Source organism: Pan paniscus, chromosome 15 (assembly GCF_029289425.2).
Source record: "Pan paniscus chromosome 15, NHGRI_mPanPan1-v2.0_pri, whole genome shotgun sequence".
NCBI classification, from domain to species: Eukaryota; Metazoa; Chordata; class Mammalia; order Primates; family Hominidae; genus Pan; species Pan paniscus.
The window spans coordinates 50769162-50794593 of record NC_073264.2 but is presented as its reverse complement, the minus strand read 5'-3'; the positions used below and the strand labels follow the sequence as shown (position 1 = coordinate 50794593).

At 39.2% G+C, this 25432-nt stretch overlaps 1 protein-coding gene and 1 long non-coding RNA gene across 6 annotated transcripts in view; one reads left to right on the top strand and one right to left on the bottom strand.

Moving 5' to 3' along the window:
* The window catches only part of POLE2 (DNA polymerase epsilon 2, accessory subunit), a 47281-nt gene extending 21983 nt beyond the window's left edge, over window positions 1–25298 (top strand). The window contains exons 7-20 of one of the 4 annotated variants that reach the window (XM_008957116.4): window positions 2506–2589; window positions 3748–3804; window positions 4233–4281; window positions 5520–5592; window positions 6644–6829; window positions 13189–13361; window positions 13939–14028; window positions 14195–14249; window positions 14819–14878; window positions 14966–15043; window positions 17490–17598; window positions 18422–18598; window positions 21504–21571; window positions 25183–25298. In XM_008957116.4, coding sequence (XP_008955364.1) covers window positions 2506–2589; window positions 3748–3804; window positions 4233–4281; window positions 5520–5592; window positions 6644–6829; window positions 13189–13361; window positions 13939–14028; window positions 14195–14249; window positions 14819–14878; window positions 14966–15043; window positions 17490–17598; window positions 18422–18598; window positions 21504–21571; window positions 25183–25201 — 1278 coding nt within the window. In that variant the 3' untranslated portion in view covers window positions 25202–25298. Of the gene's footprint in view, window positions 1–2505; window positions 2590–3747; window positions 3805–4232; window positions 4282–5519; window positions 5593–6643; window positions 6830–13188; window positions 13362–13938; window positions 14029–14194; window positions 14250–14818; window positions 14879–14965; window positions 15044–17489; window positions 17599–18421; window positions 18599–21503; window positions 21572–21771; window positions 23571–25182 lie in introns of those variants that run through there. The other 3 variants (XM_034937510.3, XM_003831744.5, XM_034937511.3) reach the window with 3 other exon arrangements.
* LOC134728954 (uncharacterized) overlaps window positions 8475–25432 on the bottom strand; it is a 26608-nt gene continuing 9650 nt past the window's right edge. For both annotated transcript variants that reach the window (XR_010109800.1, XR_010109799.1), the window contains exon 2: window positions 8475–11569. This is a non-coding gene — a long non-coding RNA (uncharacterized LOC134728954). The remainder of the gene's footprint in view (window positions 11570–25432) is intronic.

Sequence of the window (25432 nt, the reverse complement as noted above, 5' to 3'; positions counted from 1 at the left end):
GTGGGAGGATTACTTGAGCTTGGGAGGTTGAGGCTGCAGTGAGCTGAGATCATGCCACTGTACTCCAGCCTGGGTGACAGTGTAAGGACCCCTCTCAAACAAACAAACAAACAAAACTTTTATTAGAGTATAAATTAGGTTTTAGAAATTGACATTACTTATATTTCCCTACCAAAGATCATCTATATGTTTTCTATATTAGGTTTTCTCTGGCAACTGAGATGCCCACAGCCCAGGAGCCTTTTCCCTTTTCTCCTCTTTGACAAAGTAATTTTAAGGCTTAACTAAATAATTATTCTTTTCAAACTGTCTTAATTCTGTATCTGTGATGGCACATTCCCTACTTAAATTACATTTATCTACCTGTATGATAATATCCTTTTACCAATTGCAAAAATGATGTGCTAAAAAATACTGTTATTTTTACTTCTCCTGTGTTGTTCTAGGTTCCTTTTTTTTTTTTCTTTTGATAGAGACATGGGGTCTTATCATGTTGCCCAGGCTGGTCTTGAACTCCTGGCCTCAAGTGATCCTCCTGCCCCAGCCTCCTGAGTAGCTGGGACAATAGGTGTGCACCACTACACTTAGCTAGGTTCTTTTGCCTTCCCTTCCCCCTTCCCCCTTCTCCCTTTCCTTTCCTTTCCTTTCTTTCTGGCAGAGTCTCACTCTGTCACCCAGGCTATAGTTCAGTAGTGCGATCTTGGCTCACTGCAACCTCCGCTTCCCAGGTTCAAGCAATTCTGCTTCAGCCTCTTGAGTAGCTGGGACATACGTGCACACCACCATGCCCAACTAATTTTTTTGTATTTTTAGTAGAGATGGGGTTTTGCCATGTTGGCCAGGCTGGTCTTGAACTCCTGACCTCAAGTGATCCACCCGCCTCAGCCTCCCAAAGTGCTGGGATTACAGGCATGAACCACCATGGCCAGTCCTAGGTTCATATTTTTTAAGAGTGACTCCAGTATTAAATGTTAATGTGATTATTATGGAATGATGGGATTATATAAGTTTTTATTTTTTTCTTGTCTGTATTTTAAATTTTTTTCTATAGTAAACATGAATTATTTGTAATAAGAAAACATAAAGATAAAACGTAAAGATAAAAGAAGCTCCACTTGGTAATTTCTATAAATATGAAAACTTATATATCCTTTTATCTAGCAATTGTGTTTCTAGAATGTGTAGAACTTTATTCAACAGTTATTATCTGTAGCTGGATGCAGTGGCTAGTGCCTGTAATCTTGGTGACTCAGGGGGCTGAGGTGGAAGGATCACTTGAGCCCAGTTTAAGGCTGCAGTGAGGTATGAGAATGCCACTGCACTCCAGCCTGGGCAATGTGAAACCCCATCTCAAAAAAAAAAAAAAAGTTTCTATCTGTGTAGTGGGCCAAGAAAGTTGCACAGAAATATTAAACATTGTTTTTATTAGTAGAAAACTGGGAACAACTTAAATGTCCTTTAATAGGAGTTTGGTGAAGTAAATGGTCATATGTATAATATAGATATCTCTATTCTTTAAACAGAAGGAAATCTATATGTAGAAAAATGGAAAGATGTCTCAGATAATATTAACTTCAATTAGTTAAGTTGCAGAATAGTACATATACTATGATTTCATCTTTGTAAATAAACTGTATAGGTGTGTGTTATAAATTATATATGTATGTATTTACATATATTTAGGATTACATATAGAAAAAGATGGAAAGGATTTTTTTTTTTTTTTTTTTTTTTGAGACAGAGTCTTGCTCTGTCACCCAGGCTGGAATGCAAAGCGATCTCGGCTTACTGCAAGCTCCGCCTCCCGGGTTCACACCATTCTCCTGCCTCAGCCTCCCGAGTAGCTGGGACTACAGGCGCCCGCCACCATGCCTGTCTAATTTTTTGTATTTTTAGTAGAGACGGGATTTCACCATGGTCTCGATCTTCTGACCTCGTGATCCGCCTGTCTCGGCCTCCCAAAGTGCTGGGATTACAGGCGTGAGCCACTGCACCTGGCCGGAAAGGATTTTTTACAATAGTGTCCCAATTTTTACTACCTTAAACTTTCTGATTAGAAAAAAAGATCAGATTGAGAATGTAAATAATAATGAGAGCCTTTTAAAATACTAAGTAAAATTGGAATATATATTTTTAAATAGCTTGCTAGTTTTCAAAAGGCACTGTTCAAAGAAAATAAAATTGATATTCTTTTCTATATTTAAAAAATAAATGTACTTATCATTATTCAGAATGATATGGTGTGAGGATTCAGTCATTGGTAAGAGCCTGAGTCGATGTGGTGTTTCTTTAGGCATCATACACTTGATCTTACAGCTTTTTTGTAGGACAAAATTAAACATCCTAAGTTTAATTTTACAACTTTATTTCCATTTTATTTGATTTTCTACTGTAAAGTAGCTATAAATGCTGAAATGTGTACCCCAAATATAGTTATTTATAAAAAGTTTTGTTTCTTGAAAGAATATATTTACAGTCTTTAAAATTTATTTTGTTTTATTTTAGCTTAAAACAATAGAAACCTTATTGGGTAGTACAACCAAAATCGGAGATGTGATTGTTCTTGGAATGATAACGCAGTTAAAAGAGGTAACTTAATAAGCATCAAACTTTTATTTTTGGCCTTGGATTGATGAAATGTCGGTTACATAGAACATGTTTGTAGTGGGCACAGGAATGTATTCTTTATTGAAAACTCGCCTCACCAACAGAACAATATTGGAATAGTGGTAATACGAGGAAATAGTATCATCATGTCAGAAGCCTTGGAACAAGGATAAATAATGGCTGTTGGCTGGGCGCGGTGGCTCATGCCTGTAATCCTAGCCACTTTGGGAGGCCGAGGCAGGCGGATCACCTGAGGCCGGGAGTTCAAGACCAGCCTGACCGACATGGAGAAACCCTGTCTCTACTAAAAATACAAAATTAGCCAGGCGTGGTGGCACATGCCTGTAATCCCAGCTACTCAGGAGGCTGAGGCAGAAGAATTGCTTGAACTCGGGAGGTGGAGGTTGTAGTGAGCTGAGATGGTGCCATTGCACTGTAGCCTGGGCAACAAGAGCGAAACTTTGTCTCAAAAATAAATAAATAAATAAAATAATAATGGCTGTTCAGCAGAGAAACACATTTTCTCTCTCCATAGGACCTGTTTTACAATGACGTAAAAATTAGGTCATGTACATTTTCATATTAGACTTTTTGTTAAATAAACTTATGTAATAGTAAAAAAAAAAAAAAACCCAGAAAAAACAAAAACCTTTTCTCAGTCACCAAGTGTCTTTTTCATCTGTGTTTGGTTTCCTGAGAAGACATCAGGACAGTGTCTTGTGCAGGAGCCCAGTTTGCATAGCCTGAAATTAGGCCCGTAGTGACCTCTGGATAAATGGAGAGTACTGGGTTTCTGAACAAGCAAGCTGCAGAGTATGTCCTGGTCCCTTGGACATGCTGTTGGCTGTCTTAGAAGACCTGGGGAGACCCTCCTTATGGCAGACATCAAATGTCCCTCTTGCCATTTCTTATCTGTAGGAGTCATTCTCCATTGTACCTGTGAGGAGTCAGAATCTCAGTTAAGTGATTAGTCTGGGGTTATCAGACTAGTAAATGGAAGAGCCTGGACTAGAAATAATAGCTGATTTTTAAAATCCACTTTCTCCCTACTGTATTCTGTTGTCAAACTTGTAGTTTAATTTTTTTGTCACGGTTTTCATTGTTACATAAATGTGGATTTATTTATTTTCATTTTTTTAGGGAAAATTTTTTCTGGAAGATCCTACTGGAACAGTACAACTAGACCTTAGTAAAGCTATATCCTTCACTTGTCTGTATTTTTTAAAATCTGCATTACGTGAATTGGGGAAATTGATTATATATCCTTCTAAAATTTACCTATTTGGGTTCTCAATGTAACTTCTCTGTTGCTGGTGTAGGAATGTAGAGATATAATCCTAAACAGAGATAGAACAACTTTAATTTTCTCTTATTTGGAGAATCTAGACGAATCACTGACGAAATTTATATCATGGTAAGAATGATCCACCCTGTCAATATTACCAAGAATTAAACATGAGGACATTTAAAACTAAAAATTTTTAAGCTCTTTCTAAGCTGTGGTCTATTCACAGTTTCAAATGGGAAGTCTAAATTTATTATTTAGAAGCCTTGCTGGACTCAAAATGTATGTTGACTTTATTACTGCCTCAAGAATAGAATTATTTTCCTCAACTGTTGTGTACCAGTTCCATAGTGGTTTATACACAGAGGCATGCTTTGTCTTAGCAGAAGGTAAGTCAGTATACTTTGTTACTGTCCTTCTTCTCATTCTCCAGTAAAACTTTCTGCTTTGGGTAAAATATGTTAACATGATATAATTTGGGATACCATTAATTAGAAGAGCATATTTTTGGCAAAATAACTCTTAGACTGTTAATGGGCTAATAGAAATCTTTTTGGGGTGATGAAAATGTTCTGATATTAGATAGTAGTAATGGCTGCACAACTTGTGAATATACTGAAAATCACCAAATTACACACCCCTTTTTTTTTTTTCTTTTTTTTTGGAGACAGAGTCTCACTCTGTCACCTAGGCTGGAGTGCAGTGGTACGATCTCGGCTCACTGCAACCTCCGCCTCCCGGGTTCAAGTGATTCTCATGCCTTAGCCTTCCGAGTAGCTGAGATTATAGGCGCATGCCACCATGCCTAGCTAATTTGTTGTATTTTAGTAGAGACGGGGTTTCACCATGTTGCCCAGGCTGGTTTCAAACTCCTGAGCTCAGGCAATCCACCCGCCTCGGCCTCCCAAAGTGTTGGGATTGCAGGCGTGAGCCACCATGCCCAGCCTGAATTATATAATTTTTTTTTTTTTTTCTTTTGAGATGGAGTCTGACTCTGTCACCCAGGCTGGAGTGCAATGGCACGATCTCGGCTCACTGCAAGCTCTGCCTCCTGGGGTCACACCATTCTCCTGCCTCAGCTTCCCTAGTAGCTGGGACTACAGGCGCCTGCCACTACACCTGGCTAATTTTTTTTAATTTTTGTATTTTTAGTAGAGACAGGGTTTCACTGTGTTAGCCAGGATGGTCTCGATCTCCTGACCTTGTGATCCGCCCGCCTCAGCCTCCCAAAGTGCTGGGATTACAGGCATGAGCCACCGCACCCGGCCCTGAATTATATACTTTTAAAGGGTGAATTGTATAGTATGTGAACGATACCTCAATAAAGTTGAAAAAAACACTTAATTTTATATAGGGCCATAAAATGAAACATTTCCTAATCTGTATCAACACGTACTGCCAAACTGAAAAGTGAAAAGTTCTGAATCTATTTCTATTTAATGAATTTTATAAGTTGAGACTCTCTGTGGATCTAAAGTTGTTCACTGTGGTTCATTGAGGTTGGCAACCTCTGTAATTAGTTCACAGGGCATGAGACTAGCCTGGCATTATTGCTTTGTTGTAACATAATTTTGTCCTTTCAAACACAGAGGATTAGACAAATGAAAGTGACGTTACTTTTTTTCAGGTTGGTTTGAAGATCAAGTGTTTCATGTCAATGCCTTTGGATTTCCACCCACTGAGCCCTCTAGTACTACTAGGTATTAAAATGTTTGGTTTATACTCTATGGGAATTTGGTAATACTGGCAGGAGTGAATGTAAGATAGTACATCATATCTCAGTTACTACAAGGTGTCAGGCTTTGTGTCAAAATGGAAAAAGCAATGGAAAATGAGAATTAGAAGACTGGGTTTTATATGTAATGTGAAAACTAGCAGATTGGCCAAAAATTAGTTGCAATACTGTCTTTGTACTTCGGCTTTAACTGGGAAAGATTTCCAGTCTGTTTTATTTATCTCTGGGGTTGATGAGAAGTTCAAGTGAGGTAAGACAGCTAGGATAACACTTAGAAGAATATAATTCCATGTTAATATAAAATTCTCATTTTTATATTCTAATGAATGAAAGTTATGTGAGGTAGCTTATAGCTCCTTAATATAAGTGAAAGCATCATAATATTACAGCTATTCCAAAATGGCCTTCTCTTAGAGGAGCTGAGCTCCCTGTCACTTGAATTATTTGGGCAGAGCCTGAATGATAGTATAAAAATTGTACTTGGTGGCCCATGGGTTGAAAGTAGTTTATAGACCTTTCTTTTCTTCTCCCCACTTTGAGGTGTTTAAAAACATTTCGAGTTAGTTTCCAGTGTATAAAAACTAGAAGATTTCTCATAAAGGCCTAGGTTTCGGAGTTCTCTTAACAGGAGGATCTGGCCATACAGAGCCTGAATTCTCACACAGCAAAAACTAAACTGCAGTGGTTGCCCACTTTGGGCAGGGCATGTATGTGTGCCCTAGTTAGTGTCAGTGGACTGCTGCTTTGCTATTTAGTGTTATCTTCCTGGAGCCTGTAAGCATTTGAGTTTGCCACCTCTGGGGGAATTAAAGTAGTTGCCTTCTAACCATGAGATTCTGTATAATGGTGATGATTTCAAAAGGAAGCATAAAGATTAAGATTTTAGTTTTACCAGGAGGCAGAGGTTGCAGTGAGCCGAGATCGCACCACTGTACTCCAGCCTGGCAACAGAGCGAGACTCCGTCTCAACAACAACAACAAGGATTTTAGTTTTAGTATGCCTGTATAAATTCAAGGTGCAAAGGCAACATTTCCTGGCTGGGAGTTTACTGGCAGGGCGGCCTGTGCAGAGCATCTACTCTTGCTGTTGAAGTAACTGAGGGAAAGGTGCTGATCTTGCTAAGGAGAACACAAGCCCTAATCAAGCCAAGCTCACCTCTATTTGAGTGCTTTTGGTGCAGTTTGTGGCTTTTTCCAATATGGTAAGTTTCCTTTGGAATATATTTAGAGCAAAATTGCCATTGTCATGGTATTTTTGTTTTGTACAAGCTTCAAAATTACTACTTTGGAATGAGAGGTATAGTTGAGTTGGCTGGCTGTGAGTTTACCATTTGTTTCTCTTTAGCCAAGAGATCATTATTATAATGTTTCAAATAATTTTCCACTTAAATTATACCATTTTCTCTAAATCCAACTGCTTAGTATATGCTTAGTAAACCAAAGGATTGGTATGAGGTGTAATAAAGTACATTAAAATAAAACGATCATTTTATTCTTGTTAGGATTATAAATTTTCTCTAAAATGCCTTCAAAATATAAAATTCAGGGGGCTAAATCTGGTGGTAGTCAATCAATTCAACAACTAATATTTTAGTGAGTATGTTTTATGTGTAAAATACTGTTTTACAAATAAGTGCAAATAGGTCTACAGCATGGTCCTATCCTAAAGAGATTTACACTGACTCAATACCCTCCCTACCATTGTGTAGTTAATGCAAATAATTTTGTTTTAAACGGAAGATGTGAGTAAGGCTTTTCTGAAGTTTAATTTCTCAATATTTAGCTTAATAGGTGTTTCTGTGATGCTCTGATTTATGTTTGGGTATATGCTTAACTGAAATCATCATACAGTTATGTCTACTTACTGCATTCCTCTAGCAACTATAAAATTATTACTGTACCTTTGAAAATGCCAGTTGGTCCACTTGGTGGGAACAATAACAATATCAGTTACCATATCTAAGGGCTCACACCGTACTAAGCACTGTGCCCTGTGGGCTTTCTGTACATTATCACTTGTATTCCTTCTAGTAACCCTGTGCAGTAGATATCAGTTTAGTTTTTTTTGCATTTGAAGAGTTAGGTTAAGAAGTGTCGATTTGGGAGGCTGAGGTGGGTGGATTGCTTGAGCTTTGGAGTTCAGAACTAGCCTGGGCAACATGGTGAAACCCTGTCTCTATTAAAAATACAAAAATTAGCCAGGTGTGGTGGCATGCGCTTGTAGTCCCAGCTACTTGGGTGAGAGAATCGCTTGAACTTTGGAGGCGGAGGTTGCAGTGAGCTGAGATCCTGCCACTGTACTCCACCCTGGGTGACACACTGAGACTTTGTCCCCCTACCCCCCAAAAAAGAAGGGTTGGGTAATTTGTCCATGGTCACAAACTTTTTTTTAAGACGGAGTTTTGCTCTTGTTGCCCAGGCTAGAGTGCAATGGCACCATCTTGGCTCACCACAACCTCTACTTCCCGGTTTCAAGTGATTCTCCTGCCTTAGCCTCCCAAGTAGCTGGGATTACAGGCATGTGCCACCACACTCAGCTAATTTTGTATTTTTAGTAGAGACAGGGTTTCTCCACGTTGGTCAGGCTGGTCTTGAACTCCCGACCTCAGGTGATCCACCGGCCTCGGCCTCCCAGAGGGAGGCTGGGATTATAGGTGTGAGCCACTGTGCCTGGCCCAAACTTTTTATTGTTGGAGATGTGCTTTGATCCCAAGGTTTCCGACTCAAGCCAGTATGCTGCATTGGAAAAGTAGTTGAGTCTTTAAAAAAAGAAAAGTTTTTTCTTATTAATAATGTAGTTCATGATTGCAAAAAAAAAATTAGAAAATATATGAAGGCACACAAAAGGAAAGGAAAATCACCTGTAATTTTACTAAACAGAAAAAAACTGTTAACATTACTTTATATATGTATATACAGTTGTGTATTGCATAACAACGGGGATACATCCTGAGAAATGTGTTGTTAGGTGATTATGTCACTGTGCAAACATCACAGTGTACTTATACAAACCTAGATGATATAGCCCACTGTACACCAAGGCTGTATGGTACAGCCTGTTGCTTCTGTGCTACAAACCTGTATGACACGTTGCTGTACTGAATACTATAGGCAACTGTAACACAATGATAAGTATTTGTCTCTCTAGATATAGAAAAGATAAAGTAAAAATATGGTATAAAATATAAAATTGGTACACCTGTATGGAACACTTACCATGAATGGAATTTGCAGGGCTGGAAGTTGCTCTGAGTGAGTCAGTGAGTGAGTAGTGAGTGAATTTGAAGGCCTAGGACATTACTGTACACTACTGTAGGCTATTAACACTGTATACTTAGGCTACACTAAATTTGTTTAAAAAGAGTTTTCTTTCTTCAGTAAGAAATTAACCTAGCCTGGGCACAGTGGCTCACACCTATAATCAATCCTAGCACTTTGGGAGGCTGAAGGGAGTGTTGCTTAAGGCCAGGAGTTTGAGACCAGTCTAGACAACATAACAAAACCTCATCTCTACCAACAACAACAACAACAAAATTAGCTGGGTGTGGCAGTGTGTATCTGTAGTCCTAGCTACTTGGCAAGCTGAAGTGGCAGCATTGCTTGAGCCCAGGAGTTAAAGGCTGCTGTGAATTATCATTGTGCCACTATACTTCAGCCAGAGTGACAAAGGAAGACCCTGTCTTGAAATAAAAATTTTTTAATAAAATTAATTAACTTTAGTTACTATAACATTCTTTATAAGCTTTAAAAAATTTTAAATTTTTGACTCTTTTTGTAATAAACAGCTTAAAACACAAACACATTCTACAGCTGCACAAAAATTGTTTCTTTGTATCCTGATTTTGTAAGCTTTTTTCTTTTATTGATTAATTGATTTACTGATACAACTGTACTCTCTTCTTCAGGCTGGAATGCAGTGATATGATTATAGCTCACTGCAACCTCAAATTCCTGGACATAAGTGTTCCTCCTGCCTCAGCTTCCCAAGTAGCTAAGACTGCTAATTAAAAAAAAAAAAAATTGTGTAGGGATTGGTGGGGGTCTCACTATGTTGCTCAGGCTGGTCTCGAACTCCTGGCCTCAAGCAATCCTCCCACCTCAGCCTCCCAAAGTACTGTGATTACAGGCATGAGCCACTGTGCCCAGCCACTTTTTTCCATCTTTATATTTTCTAAAAATCTTTTTTGTTAAAAACTGTGGTTGCAGCGCACCAGCATGGCACATGTATACATATGTAACTAACCTGCACAATGTGCACATGTACCCTAAAACTTAAAGTATAAAAAAAAAAAACACTAAAACAAATGTATTAACCTAGGCCTATACACAGAATCATCAGTATCACTGTTTTTCATCTCCACATCTTGTCCACTGGAAGGTCTTCAGGGGCAATAATTCATGGAGCTACCATCTGTAGTAACAATGCGTTCATCTTGAAGGACCTCCTGAAGGACCTGCCTGAGGCTGTTTTACAGTTAAAAAAAAAAGTAGAAGGACTACACTCTAAAATAATGATTAAAAGTACAGTAAATACATAAACTAGTAACATAGTCATTTATTATTGTTATCAAGTGTTACATATTGTACATTATTATATGTGCTGTACTTTCCTACGACTGGCAGCTCAGTAGGTTGTATACACTAGTGTCTCTACAGACACAGTAATGTGTGGCACTAGGACATTGTGACAGCTAAGATGTCAGTAGGCAATAAGAGCTTTTCAGTTCCATTATCATTCTGTGAAACCACTCATATATGCAGTCCGTCATTGCCAAAACGTTTTTATGCTGTGCATGACTGTCCATATGTAGTAGATCCTCATTAATTTACAGATTTGTGCTAAAATGTTTTTGTACCTCCTAAAGTCAATACTAAAGGTGCTTTAGTGGTCATTTATGCTTAGCAGAACAGCAAAAAATTTTGAGTCACCTGGCATGCATGTTCCCGGCTGAAGTCGAACAAGGCCACACTGCCTTCTTGTTTCAGCCTCATTAAGAGATGACCAGAGGGGCCGGGCGCGGTGGCTCAGGCCTGTAATCCCAGTACTTTGGGAAGCCTAGGCGAGCGGATCACGAGGTCAGGAGATCGAGACCATCCTGGCTAACACGATGAAACCCTGTCTTTACTAAAAATACAAAAAATTAGCTGGGCGTGGTGGCAGGTGCCTGTAGTCCCAGCTACTTGGGAGGCTGGGGCAGGAGAATGGCGTGAACCCGGGAGGCAGAGCTTGCAGTGAGCCGAGATCACGCCATTGCACTCCAGCCTGGGGGACAGAGCGAGACTCTGTCTCAAAAAAAAAAAAAAAAAAAAAAAAAGAGATGACCAGAGGACAGAGACTGCAGGGAGCAGTACAGGGTAGTGCAAGAAGCTCTGGCCCTGGGGCCAGTTGTGTGTGGGGAGGGGGCATTTGAATCTCACCTCTGGCACCTGTTTTTTTGGAGCAACCTCAGATAAGTCACTTAACATTTCTGAACCAACTTTTCTCATTTGTAAAAATAGAATCTACCAGGATAAATGGGTTTTAGGACTTAAGACTATAATCAATCCATGTATATATAAGTACAAATTTTCCCAAGGAGCAGTGGTTCAGTGTTTGCCAATTCATTGTTTGTGGAGATTTTATAGAACATAATATCACTAATAACAAGAATCAACTGGCTGGGCGTGGTGGCTCATGCCTGTAATCCCAGCACTTCGGAAGGGCGAGGAGGGTGAATCATTTGAGGTCAGGAGTTCAAGACCAGCCTAGCCAACATGGTGAAACCCCATCTCTACTAAAAATACAAAATTGGCTGGACGCGGTGGCACGTGCCTGTAATCCCAGCTACTCGGGAGGCTGAGGCAGGAGAATTGCTTGAACCCGGGAGATGAAGGTTGCAGTGAGCTGAGATCGCACCGCTGCACCACTGCACTCCAGCCTGGGAGACAGCATGAGACTCCGTCTAAAAAAAAAAAAAAAAAAAGGAATCAACTATAACAAGATATGTATGTGTATATCTGGAGAGTTTCTTTTTATGCATGAATGCACAGGTCTATATCTATTCCCTTTTTTTGGCATTATAAATGGATACATACTGTACCTTGCTTTGTAACCTGTGTTTTTCATCTAATAATATGCTATCAACATTTTCTATTACTGTGAAATATTGTTTTATAGCATGATTCGTGACATTCAGGAAATATGTTTTGAGCACATACTGTATTGCCACTAGGTGGGGAGACAGACATGAAACAATCGCCCGATTACAATTGGCTGACTACAATTTTTTTTTTTTTTTGAGGCGAAATCTTGCTTTGTTGCCCAAGCTGGAGTGCAGTGGCATGATCTCGGCTTACTACAACCTCCATCTCCTAGGTTCAAGCGATTCTCCTGCCTCAGCCTCCCGAGTAGCTGGAATTATAGGTGCCTGCTGCCATGCCCGGCTAATTTTCACATTTTTAATAGAGATGGGGTGGATTTCACCATGTTGGTCAGGCTGGTTTTGAACTCCTGACCTCAAGCAATCCCCCCACCTCGGCCTCCCAAAGTGCTGGGATTATAGGTGTGAGCCACCCTGGCCTGATTACAAATTTGATAAGCTCTGCAAAGGAGAAGTACAGGTTCCTATGAGAGTGTATAATGGGAAAATCTAACCTCTTTTGGGATCCTCAGAGGAGGCCTATGGGGTATTTGCATTTAAGCTGGGAACTGCAGGATGTCAGTGTAGAGTGGGCAAGAGTGGTGGAGGCTGGGAGTGTGTAGATTACCCACTTTCCTACTGACCCTTGCTTGGTGAGCGTTGAATAAAACCAAGCTTTGAAGGAACCGTTGAATAATTTTTTCACAGTTCTTGGATATAGGCTAGTCTTTGTATATATCTTTAATTCCTTAGGATTAGCCATTCCAGAAGTGGAATTACTTGGGCAGATGGTTAGCACATATTTTGAGGTTTCTATGAGATATTGTTCAAATGGTGTACTCATTTCTTCTACTTTCGGTGACATAGGAAATTATTATTTTAATGTTTGCTTTAGTCAGTTTTTTTTTTTTTTTTTTTTTTTTTTTTTTTTTGAGACAGAGTCTCACTGTCGCCCAGGTTGGAGTGCAGTGGCGCGATCTCGGCTCACTGCAGGCTCCGCCCCCTGGGGTTCACGCCATTCTCCTGTCTCAGCCTCCAGAGTAGCTGGGACTACAGGCGCCCGCCACCTCGCCCGGCTAATTTTTTGTATTGTTAGTAGAGACGGGGTTTCACTGTGTTAGCCAGGATGGTCTCGATCTCCTGACCTCGTGATCCGCCCGCCTCGGCCTCCCAAAGTGCTGGGATTACAGGCGTGAGCCACTGTGCCCGGCCGTTTAGTCAGTTTTAAGACACAGATATAGCCTATTATTTTATTTACTGCTTCCATATTGCTTGTCTTGTTTTAGAATACTTAGATAACCTTTGTACTTTTAAAGTGTTACAAAGAGTACCTTTTTACACTGCAAAATAACTTCATTAGATACAAAGAAGCTAAATGTATACAATTATTAGAAAAATATCTCTAGTGGTATATAGAAGATAATTATGTTATAATTATCTAGGGCATACTATGGAAATATTAATTTTTTTGGAGGTCCTTCTAATACATCTGTGAAGACTTCTGCAAAACTAAAACAGCTAGAAGAGGAGAATAAAGATGCTATGTTTGTGTTTTTATCTGATGTTTGGTTGGACCAGGTGGAAGTATTGGAAAAACTTCGCATAATGTTTGCTGGTAGGTCTTATTTTTTTTCTTCTTTCTTGAACTCTTAAAGGTTCATGTTTTAAAACTTTCTGAGTATTCTATTTATCTTTTTGAGTATTCTATTTAAAAAAAAAACACTGAGTTAGCAATGAGATAATTTAAATTAGATTTCATTTTAAAGACTTAAATTTTTACATTAAGAAAAAAACCTGTGTGTGTGTGTGTGTGTGTGTGTGTGTGTGTTTATAGTCATGATAAGTAAGAATTAGTCCTGAAGTTCAAGACCAGCTGGCCAACATAGTGAGACCCCATCTCTAAACAAAAACAAAAACAAACTGGGTTTAAGTGCAAGCCTATTACCCTGGGCAGGTTACTTAACCTAAGTCTCAGATTTTATGGATGTTCTGAGGAGTAATTAAGCCAATGCAGGCCTGGCCTATAGTAAGTGCTCAATAAATGGGTACTGTTATTAGTATTATTTTAATAAGTTATTAAAATGTTATTTTAATTAAAATAAATTTTTATTATTAGAAAGTCATGGTTAAAGGGTTTTTAACTTGATTTGTAGACTAGAAAAGTATTGTTCATTTACTCTTTTATTGTTTAGGTTATTCACCAGCACCTCCAACCTGCTTTATTCTGTGTGGTAATTTTTCATCTGCACCATATGGAAAAAATCAAGTTCAAGCTTTGAAAGGTATTAAGGATCTATGTAATAAGAAGTATTTCTATAGTCATATAAACTAAAGTAATAAGAAATTATCCATAATATTTTAATTAAGAATATACAGGATTGTATCTAATCAAATATAATTTTATGGCATTATATGCAAATTTAATTCAATACCTTTTTAAAATTTTAGATTCCCTAAAAACTTTGGCAGATATAATATGTGAATACCCAGATATTCACCAAAGGTAATGATCTCTACCACTGTATATTTTTTCACCGTTTTACTTAAAAAAAAACCAAAAAATGAATTTTGTTATATCAGCAATTATTACAAAACTAAGGAAGAAAGATAAAGTTGAGAAAATTAAAAGAGCTAAGAGATAAAGTTATCCTCACATTGTACTAGAGGTTTATAATGAAAAGTATTGAAAGGGATAGAGGTAATTTCAGCCATACTTGGAATTTCTTCGTGGCATTACTCTTAAGAGTCTAGAGCTTCACTCTCCGATATGATAGTCACTGGCCACATGTCTCTTTAAATCTAAGTTTAATTAAATTTAAATATAAAATTCAGTCCATCAGCTATGCTAGCCACAATTCAAGTGTTCAATTGGGCAGTGCAGATATAGAACTTTTCTATCATGACATTACTAGACAGTGTTGGTCTGGAGACTTAATAGTTCATTTATTATAATGCATGAAATTTAAATGTTTTTTAATTTTAAAGAGAAAACAAAGGGAATAACTTGCTTTTAAGCTATTGGATAGTGTTACAATAATATTTTTAAATGAATTGTGTTGAATTTTGCTACAGTAGTCGTTTTGTGTTTGTACCTGGTCCAGAGGATCCTGGATTTGGTTCCATCTTACCAAGGTAAGTTTTGTTCAAATTTTTGCAACAGTGTAGAAAATTTTGTAAAACTTAAAAAGATAAACTATATCACATAAATTGTTTTTATAGGCCACCACTTGCTGAAAGCATCACTAATGAATTCAGACAAAGGGTACCATTTTCAGTTTTTACTACTAATCCTTGCAGGTAAGAATTAGTATTTTGTGTTATACATTTTTTCCTTTCATTTAAAAATTAGCCAGGTATGGTGGCTCATGTCTGTAATCTCAGCACTTTGGGAGGCCGAGGCAGGCAGGTTGCTTGGAGTTCCGAGACCAGTTTTGGCAACACAGTGAAACTCATCTCTACAAAAAGTACAAAAATTAGCTGGGCTTGGTGGCACGCGCCTGTGGTTCTACTGAAGAGGCTGAGATGGGAGGATCACTTGAGCCTGGTAGGTGGAGAGGTTGCTGTGAGCTGAGAATGCACTACTGCATTCCAGCCTGCAGCCTGGGCGACAGAGCAAGACCCTGTCTCAAAAAAACAAAAAACAAAAAAACAAAAAAACCCAAAAAACAAAAAAACTAACTTGATTCCTAAAATGTGTCTCTGAATTTCGACTGTTATGGAATAAATATAAGAAGAAAATTTATTTTTGTTTTAGGTTTCTCAAAACTTTGAAAATAGTTTAACTATATTTAAATAATTTATTGGTAGTCAATTCAGACTCTTGAATAATGGATAGCAGTTTAAAAATAGATATTATTATTACATATCCTTTAAGAAAGGTTAACAAAGGAAGAATACAAAGATTACTTATTTACTGTTGGTATTGCTCATTGTAATCATAAGTTCTTCCTGTGGGAATACCATCAGAGTCAGCCTTGGTTCGCCTCTTTTCTGCCTACATTCACTCCTTTGCTGGCCTTCTCCAGTGTCCTCTGGCTTCAAGTATCTGTGTATTGACACCTTCCACATTTATATTTCCACTTCAACCTACCTTCCAAACTCCAGACTCAGGTATCCAGTGGCCTACTTATCACCATCCCAACCTAAGTGAACTCCTGATCTTCCTCCCGACGAGTGTCCCTAACGTCTTCTGTAGACTTCTCCATGTTAGTTCATGACACCTTCATGGTCTGAACAATGATTATTCCAGTTGTTCAGGCCAAACACTTTGGGGTTTCTCTCACATGTTTTTTCAGGAAGTCCCATTAACTTCAAATTATATCCAGAATCTGTTCTCTCTCTATACCTCTACCTCCACAACCCTCTACCACAGTGGTCCCCAACCTTTTTGGCACCAGGGACTGGTCTTATGGGAGACAGACGCCGGGGGGGTGGGGGTGATTTTGGGATGATTCAAGCGTATTACACTTATTGTGCACTTTATTTCTATTATTACATTATAATATATAATAAAACAATTATACAACTTACCATAATATAGAATCAGTAGGAGCCCTAAGCTTGTTTTCCTGAAACCAGATGGTCCCATCTGGGGATGATGGGAGACAGTGACAGATCATCAGACATTAGATTCTTATAACGAGTGTGCAGCCTAGATCACTCACATGTGCAGTTCACAACAGGATTCGTGCTCCTGTGAGAATCTAATGCCCCTGCTGATCTGACAGGAGGCAGAGGTCAGGATGTAATACAACCGATGGGGAGTGGCTGTAAATACAGATGAAGCTTTGCTTGCTTGCAGCCTGTTGCTCACCTCCTGCTGTGTGGTCCAGTTCCTAACAGACCATGGACTGGTACCAGTCCATGGCCTGGAGGTTGAGGAGCCCTGCTCTGCCATCTTCTCGGCCTGGATTATTACAATAGCCTCCTAATTGGTCTCCAGCTTTTACTCCTTCCCCTCCGTATTCTATTCTTAACGCAGTGTGAAAGTGATCCTGTAAAGCATAAGGCATATCCCATCCACCTTCCCGATCCTGGAAAAAGGGACCCTCATTGGAAAAAAGGACCCCTCGTGATTTAGTGACAGCCGTATCCCTGCAGTGGTAATCAAGGCCCTGTGTTATCTGGCTCCGTTACCTCTCTGATTTCCTCTCCTCCCCATTTACTCCAGCCACACTAGCCTCCCTTCTGTTCCTCAAGGATGCCAGGCGAGCTCCAGTCTGAGGGCCTGGGCTCCATCTGTTCCCTTTGCCTGCAGTGCGCTTCCTCTGGGTATCTGCTTGACTAAGTCCCTCTTCCGCTTCAAGCCTGTGCTTAAGTCACACTAAATTATGAGCCCGGCCTGTTCTGATCATCCTATTAATATGCCCGCCTTCTAGGCTCTCTCTTACCACATATGCTATCCCTCTTAGCCTGTCTTTTTCTCTTATGCTTAATTATCTTAAAACATACTATATGATTATGTTCGCTTTTTATTTTCTCAGCCCCACCCCCTACTAGAATGTAAACTGTATGAGGGCTGGGATCTTTTGGTTCTGTTCGCTAATCCCTAGAATGGGGTAGGCATATATTAAGAGCTCAATACATAGCTGTTAAATGAATAGATGAATAGACAGACTCTGGTTGAAGTTTTGTGTGGTGAACAGTGAATGTGGGAATGGGGTTGTATTGTAAGAGATTTTACCTTTAAAATTAATATCATTTTTTTCTGAGAAGTCAAATTCAACTACTGTTTTCATTTCAGAATTCAGTACTGTACACAGGAAATTACTGTCTTCCGTGAAGACTTAGTAAATAAAATGTGCAGAAACTGCGTCCGTTTTCCTAGCAGCAATTTGGCTATTCCTAATCACGTAAGTGAAACAACTTTTTTATTAAACTGCCTTACATGTTGCATTATATAAAATTTTATTAAGCCACTTAATAATTTGTCCTTGGGTTAGGACATTTATTTATGGTTCAAAATAGTTTGAACGTACTTTTGTCAGTAAGTTAATTTTTGTTAGTGAAGTCAGTGTTTCTCAGCTTTCTACCGAAGTGTATGGCCTAAAGGACAGAGAAAAGCTGAGAATAAGCATGAAATTTCTTTCAAGCTTCGTGTTTTGCCTTTTAAACTCTTAAATTATACTTGAAAATATATGTATATTTGTTTTAATAAACTGTTCTTATTTATCCCATTGGTTACATATTTTATATAGTATGTCCATATCACAAGAATGTGCAGTATTTATCTTGTAGCTTCGAGGTTCCCTGACAATAGTTGTCAATCACAGGTTACATACACCCCCATTTGAGAAGTACGGAAATAGATGTTACAGAGCATTTTTATTATTCATTTTATAATATTTAAAGTTTATGGACCAGGTGCAGTGGCTTATGCCTGTAATCCCAGCACTTTGGGTGGCTTGCTTGAGGCCAGGAGTTTGAGACCAGCCTGGGCAGCATAATGATGTATATGTTATTAAATGAAAACTCAGATTTTTTTTCCTAACATACAGAATAGTTTATTTCACTTTTAAATTAGTGTCTCCCAAAGCTCTGTGAGTCAAAGCTTTCCTAGTTTCTCAAATTTTCTGGTTCCTTTTGGTAATTAATATTTAATTTGAAATTATTTGTTTAGCTATTTTCACTTTTGCAAATGAACTGAAGTTTGCTTTGTTTTGTGCTCTTTTGTAGTTTGTAAAGACTATCTTATCCCAAGGACATCTGACTCCCCTACCTCTTTATGTCTGCCCAGTGTATTGGGCATATGACTATGCTTTGAGAGTATATCCTGTGCCCGATCTACTTGTCATTGCAGACAAATATGATCCTTTCACTACGACAAATACCGAATGCCTCTGCATAAACCCTGTAAGAACGTAGTTAATCTTATATAGTCATTATTTATCAAGATTAGAGTGCATTTTTAAATTTAAAAATATATATTTAATAAGATTATTGTCGAAGTAAAAATATGCTATTAGTGAAACATTGAATTAAGTTTCTATACACAGAAAGTTGGTATACACAGAAAGTTCTTAAACTTTCAGTATAGTGACTATAAAGTAACGTGACTTAAAAAACAAAAAAACAAGCATACCAACAAGCATACCAAAACATAAATCCAAAAGAGTAATTTTCTCCTCTTCAGAACTTATCTTGGGATTCCTTTCTGGGAATTCCTTCAGAGCCTGCATATTGGTGGTACTTGTCCTTTGAGAATGATTTTGATTTTTGGAAATTGCACAGGTCCCAAAAATCTAAGCCTGATTAATATAGAAACCTCATTGGTACATATTTTATTACTTAATTTTATGTAGAACCTTGAAATTGCTTCAGAATCTTGAGGTTGCTTCAGAATTTCTGCAGAAATATAATTGACTTTTAGGCCAGGTGTGGTGGCTCACACCTGTAATCCCAGCACTTTGGGAGGCCGAGGTGGGTGGATCACAAGGTCAGGAGTTCAAGACCAGCCTGACCAACATGGTGAAACCCCGTCTCTACTAAAAATTACAATAATTAGCTGGGCGTGGTGGTGCGCGCCTGTAATCCCACCTACTTGGGAGGCTGAGGCAGGAGAATTGCTTGAACCAGGGAGGCAGAGGTTGCAGTGAGCGGAGATCACGCCATTGCACTCCAGCCTGGGCGACAGAGCGAGACTCCATCTCAAAAAAAAAAAAAGAAAAGAAATATAGGCCGGGTGTGGTGGCTCACGCCTGTAATCCCAGCACTTTGGGAGGCCAAGGCGGGCAGATCACGAGGTCAGGAGATCGAGACCATCCTGGCTAACATGGTGCAACCCCGTCTCTACTAAAAACACAAAAAATTAGCTGGGCGAGGTGGCGGGCGCCTGTAGTCCCAGCTACTTGGGAGGCTGAGGTAGGAGAATGGCGTGAACCCTGGAGACAGAGCTTGTAGTGAGCCAAGATCGCGCCACTGCACTCCAGCCTGGGCAGCTGAGCGAGACTGCGTCTCAAAAAAAAAAAAAAAAAAGGGAAAGAAATATAATTGACTTTTTGAACTTGGAGAATAAATACTGCATAAACAATGACATAAACACAGTTATGTCAAACAAAATATTATCTCCACTAGAGATTTTTAATATGCATGCTTCCTTGATTCTTGTGAATTTTAGACTTCACTAATTTTTTGTTTCATCTGAGTAATTTCTAGAAACATCATGCCTTATTTTTGGCATGATGCTGGGCCTGTAATCCCAGCACTTTGGGAGGCCGAGGCAGGAAGATGGCTTGAGTCCAGGAGTTCACAACCAGCATGGGCAACATGGAAAGGGCCTGTCTCTACTTACTTTGCTTTCCTCAAACACACAGTTTGTCCAGCTTCTTCTAAGACATGGCTTATCAGCCTTGGCACTTTTGACATTTTGGACCAAGTAATTTTTGGTTGTGGGGGCTATCCTGTGCATTGTAAGCTGTTTAGCAGCATCCCTGGCCTCTATCCACTAAATGCCAGTAGTATTCCCCAGCTGTAACAATCAGAAATGTCTCCAGACATTGGCCAAATATCCCCGAGGGACAAAGTAACCCTGGTTAAGAACCTCTGCTTTAAGAATGAACACAGTTAACTGATTTGGTTTTATTGCTTAGAAATTTATGACCTGATTTTTATTCACATTGAAATAGTCTTTCATGGTGATGCTATTTCCTTACTTAAACTTTGGGCATTCTCCTAGTTAATGCTCTATTTGAATATACCTTATTTCTGAATTTTTCTACTTTTTCATCCCTGTGAGTAAAACACCACCTCCTACACCATCATTATATCTTTTTTACCTTATTTATACCTTTTGGGCAAGCTCAAAACTAGCCTTAGACATTACTTCATCTTTTCTTGATATTTATTCACATTAACGAATGCCTGCCATAGGCTAGGTGTTGGGTTCGGTGCTTGGGGCACAAAGACTGAAAAGACAGGGCCTCTGCTCAGCCACTTGAGAGTTTCATAGTAGACAAACAATTGTATGTATGATTATTGCTCAGTTGCTTTACAGGCACATAGGAAGGGAATCAAACAGGTACATAGGAATGCAAATCAGTTTTGCATTAGAGAGAGGGGCAGGAAAGACTTCTTGAACTTGCTGATTGTCTCACATGCATATTTGGCGTTACACAGTCTGTTTATTTCTTACACTAAGTAGAGCTCCTCCTAAGCATTTCCAACCTCATCTTTTAGCATTAAGACTGTCTAGCCAACTCAAAAGACTTTTGCTTCAAGTGGAGATATTTTATAGTAACAACTCTGTACAAAGATCGTGTAAAAATCTGTTGTGTTACTTTATAGTCACATCTTGTCATTTTAAGTCACAACCAAGGAATTTTAAAAAACAGGGATTATTTTATAAAACTTGAGTATTCGGCTGGGCACAGTGGCTCATGCCTGTAATCCCAGCACTCTGAGAGGCCGAGGTGGGCAGATCACCTGTGCCCAAGAGTTCAAGACTAGCCTGGGCAACACAGTGAAACCCCGTCCATCTTTACAAAAAATACAAAAATTAGCTAGGCGTGGTGGCCCATGCCTGTGGTCCCAGCTACCTGGGAGGCTGAGATGGGAAGATCGCTTGAATCCTGGAAATGGAGGTTGCAGTGAGATTGCCCCACTGCACTCCAGCCTGGGTGATGAGAGTGAGACCATGTCTCAAAAAATAAAAAATAAATAAAATAAAATAAAAAATAAAAAATATACATATTGTGTTTACAAAAATTTATTTAAAAAAAAAGTCTGAGCATTCACTTACAGGCATTTTTCTCCCCCAAAGGGCTCTTTTCCAAGAAGTGGATTTTCATTCAAAGTTTTTTATCCTTCTAATAAGACAGTAGAAGATAGGTAAGTGTGTGCACAGACACAGCAAGAAAGATCTTTCTCTAGGTGTTAAATTACTGAAAATGAGATGTCCTATCAGTGTGTTGGGATTTTTGAAAATGTCTACAGTGGCCCATAAAGAAATATTATTGGCTGAGCTTATCATGGTTATGCTGTGTGACACAGAATTGTGGGTACATGACGGTACGTTTGTGTTGAAATAGATCAAGAACTGTTTTCTGGGGGAAATCTCAGGCCAGCTGTGGAGGTGAGCTAGTTCTCTTACAGGCCAACTCCTGACGATGGTCTCACTCTTCTAAGAGGTCAGTCCTGCCCTCCGTATGGTTGCTTCTTAGGTACTTTCCCTTAAATTGACAGTGAGGGAGCTGTGTGTGAGTTTGGTGATGGTATGGGGTTGGAGTTACGGACAGGTCTTGAGAAAGAAGAAAATAATCACCTAGTGGGTAGTAGTTTTCACAGGGTGATCTACATAGATCACCCACATCAGAATCCTCTGGGGTCCTTGTTAAAAATGTTAAGTTAGGATTTTGCCCCAGACTCATCAAATGACTTTCTAATTGTAAAGAATAGGCATTTTAAATATTATTTCCTGTAATTTCAGGCATCCTAACATGTGATTTCTCAGATAACTATATTTTGAAAAAGTTCCCACCACTGGTTAAGAACAAGTGACCAGGCAGGGCACGGTGGCTCATGCCTGTAATCCCAGGACTTTGGGAGGCCGAGGTGTGTGGATCACGAGGTCAGGAGTTTGAGACCAGCCTGACCAACATGGTGAAACCCCGTCTTTATTAAAAATACAAAAATTACCCGGGTGTGGTGGCGTGTGCCTGTAATCCCAGCTACTCAGGAGAAGGAGGCTAAGGCAGGAGAATTGCTTGAACCTGAGAGGTACAGGTTGAGTGAGCAGAGATGGCGCCACTGCACTCCAGCCTGGGCAACAGAGTGAGACTCTATCTCAAAAAAAAAAAAAAAAAACCAACAAAAAAAGCAACTGACCAAATCAAGTAACTCCTCTCCAGGTTATTGTCAGAGAATATAATCTTGAACACAGCCCAGTTGTCTTTTTCTTTTTGGAATTAACATATTTATTTAAAATAAAAGTGAATACAAAATGAATAATTTTCAAAACATGCTTATAAATATAAAATTAAAAAGGAGGCCAGGCGCTGTGGCTCTTTTCCAGCCCACTTGTCTACACTGGATATCCTGAGGGCACTTGATTTTGTGACCCCAGGACTAAGTCAACTCTGAGGGCTGTCAGCCTGGAGCATACAGTCTTATCCACTGTTAGAATGTCTTTTACTGAAATAACATTTGGCATAAAACTTGTAGACATAAAACAGTCTGCAGCCATTCATGGTGGCTCACACCTGTAATCCAGCACTTTGGGAGGCCAAGGCAGGCAGATGACTTAAGTCAGGAGTTTAAGATCAGCCTGGGCAACATGGCAAGGCCTGTTCTCTACAAAAAAATACAAAAAATTAGCTGGGTGTGGTGGCCCACGCCTGTAGTCCCAGTTACTGGGGAGACTGAGGTGGGAAGATCACTTGAGCTCACTTGAGCTCGGGAGTCAGAGGTTGCAGTGAACTGTGATTGGTCCACACTGCACTCCAGCCTGGATGACAGCTGTCAAGTACCCTGTCTCATGGTACTTGCAGTTGATGCTCACTCTTTGTCCACTGAAATAGTTGCTTCCTTTATCTGCTGTGGCCTCAGATGCTGAAAGCCTTGACATAATTTCCAAACTATAATTTTTGTATTGGTAACTGGGGAATCTTTTCAATGCTAGATCAAACAAACTGATGTAAGTTTATGTTTTAGGAAAACAGAAAAGTTTCAAGATATATTGAAATAATCTGGTCTTCTTGCCACTTAGTTTCAAGAAGCCTTCTGTTAGAATATTTGTGAAATCATATTGTGGAATTAATCACAGAAATGTAGTCAAAGTTGATAAAATTAACCCTGTTTAAACATGACTTTCAAGTAGTTTTATTTAAAAACACAATATTGGTGATGTTTTGGAGGAAATACACATTCTCACATGTAGTTGGTCAGAATGAAAAATGGCAAAAACCTTTATGGAGGGCAATTTGACAAGATTTATTAATGCCTACACCAACAATTCCACTTTTAGGAATTTATCCTATAGGTATACTTAAGCCTATGCATACAAGTAGGTACATCATGTATAGGTACAGCTGGCTTTTTACTGCAGTGTTTTTTTTTTTTTGTGAGACGGAGTTTTGCTCTGTTGCCCAGGCTAGAGTGCAGTGGCACAGTCTTGGCTCACTGCAACCTCCATCTCTTGGGTTCAAGCGATTCTCCTGCCTCAGCCTCCCAAGTAGCTGGGATCACAGGCACATGCCACCACGCCTGGCTGATTTTTTGTATTTTTAGTAGAGATGGAGTTTCACCATGTTGGCCAGGCTGGTCTCAAACTCCTGACCTCAGGTGATCCACCGGTCTTGGCCTCCCAAAGTGGCTGGGATTACAGGCATGAGCCACTGCGCCCAGCCTTTTTACTGCAGTTTTTATACCAAGAAATTTTTAAAATGTATATATATCTAAATATTTGTACTTATTCAGAACTTTCTGATTTACTTAAATTTCTAAGCCTCAAAGAAGTAAATATAGATAATGTATTTACTACTAATGGAAAAAAGGTGTAGAAAGTATGCATAATATCCTATCACTTCTGTATGTGTTTTTAAAGCATAAGCCCACATATACATGTGCTTATATATGATTAGAATACTTTTTTTTTTTTTTTGGAGACGGAGTTTTGCTCTTGTTGCCCAGGCTGGAGTGCAATGGCGCAATCTCAGCTCACTGCAACCTCCGCCTTCTGGGTTCAAGAGATTCTCCTGCCTCAACCTCCCGAGTAGCTGGGATTACAGGCATGCGTCACCATACCTGGCTAATTTTTTATTTTTAGTACAGATGGGGTTTCTCCAAGTTGGTCAGGCTGGTCTCGAACTCCTGACCTCAGGTGATCCACCCGCCTCTGCCTCCCAAAGTGCTGGGATTATAGGCGTGAGCCACTGTGCCCGGCTACTTTTTTTTTAAATTAGTCTACCTTTATAAAGGACATATAGTTGTTGGCTGGGCGCGGTGGCTCATGCCTCTAATCCTAGCACTTTTGGGGAGGCTGAGGCGGGTGGATCACCTGAGGTCAGGAGTTCAAGACCAGTCTGTCCAACATGGTGAAACCTCGTCTCTACTAAAAATACAAAAATTAGCCGGGCATGGTGGCAAGTGCCTATAATCTCAGCTACTCAGGAGGCTGAGGCAGGAGAATCACTCGAACCCAGGAGGCAGAGGTTGCGGTGAACCGAGATTACGCCATTGCACTCCAGCCTGGGCGACAGAGTGAGACTCCCTCTCGGAAAAAAAAAAAAAAAAAAAGACATACATTTGCTTTTTGGGAGCAGAAAAGGGGGCATGAGAATGACTTATTTTTTAGAGTCTCCTTTTGAATTTGAAACAGTATGTATGTATTGACCTATTTTTAAAAATCAATTAACTATACCTATTTAAAAAAAATTAACTACAACTATTAGTAAGTATACAACTTAGGTTTCCAAATATTTAATTTTTTTTTCTATTTTCAGCAAACTTCAAGGCTTTTGAGATTCTTAAAGATCATCTGAAGAAAATTCATCAGTTTTCTGCTTAACTGTATATCTTATGTGATTCTGATATTACAATAAAATTATGGTAAACTTTAGGATGTTCTGCTTAAATTTGTATTTTGTGAAATTTTGATACTAAGTGATAAATATGATGGTATACTTGAGAAAGTTTTCTAGGAAAAATATTTTCTGCATAGTCTTTTAAGAAAAATATATGGGGGCCAGGCGC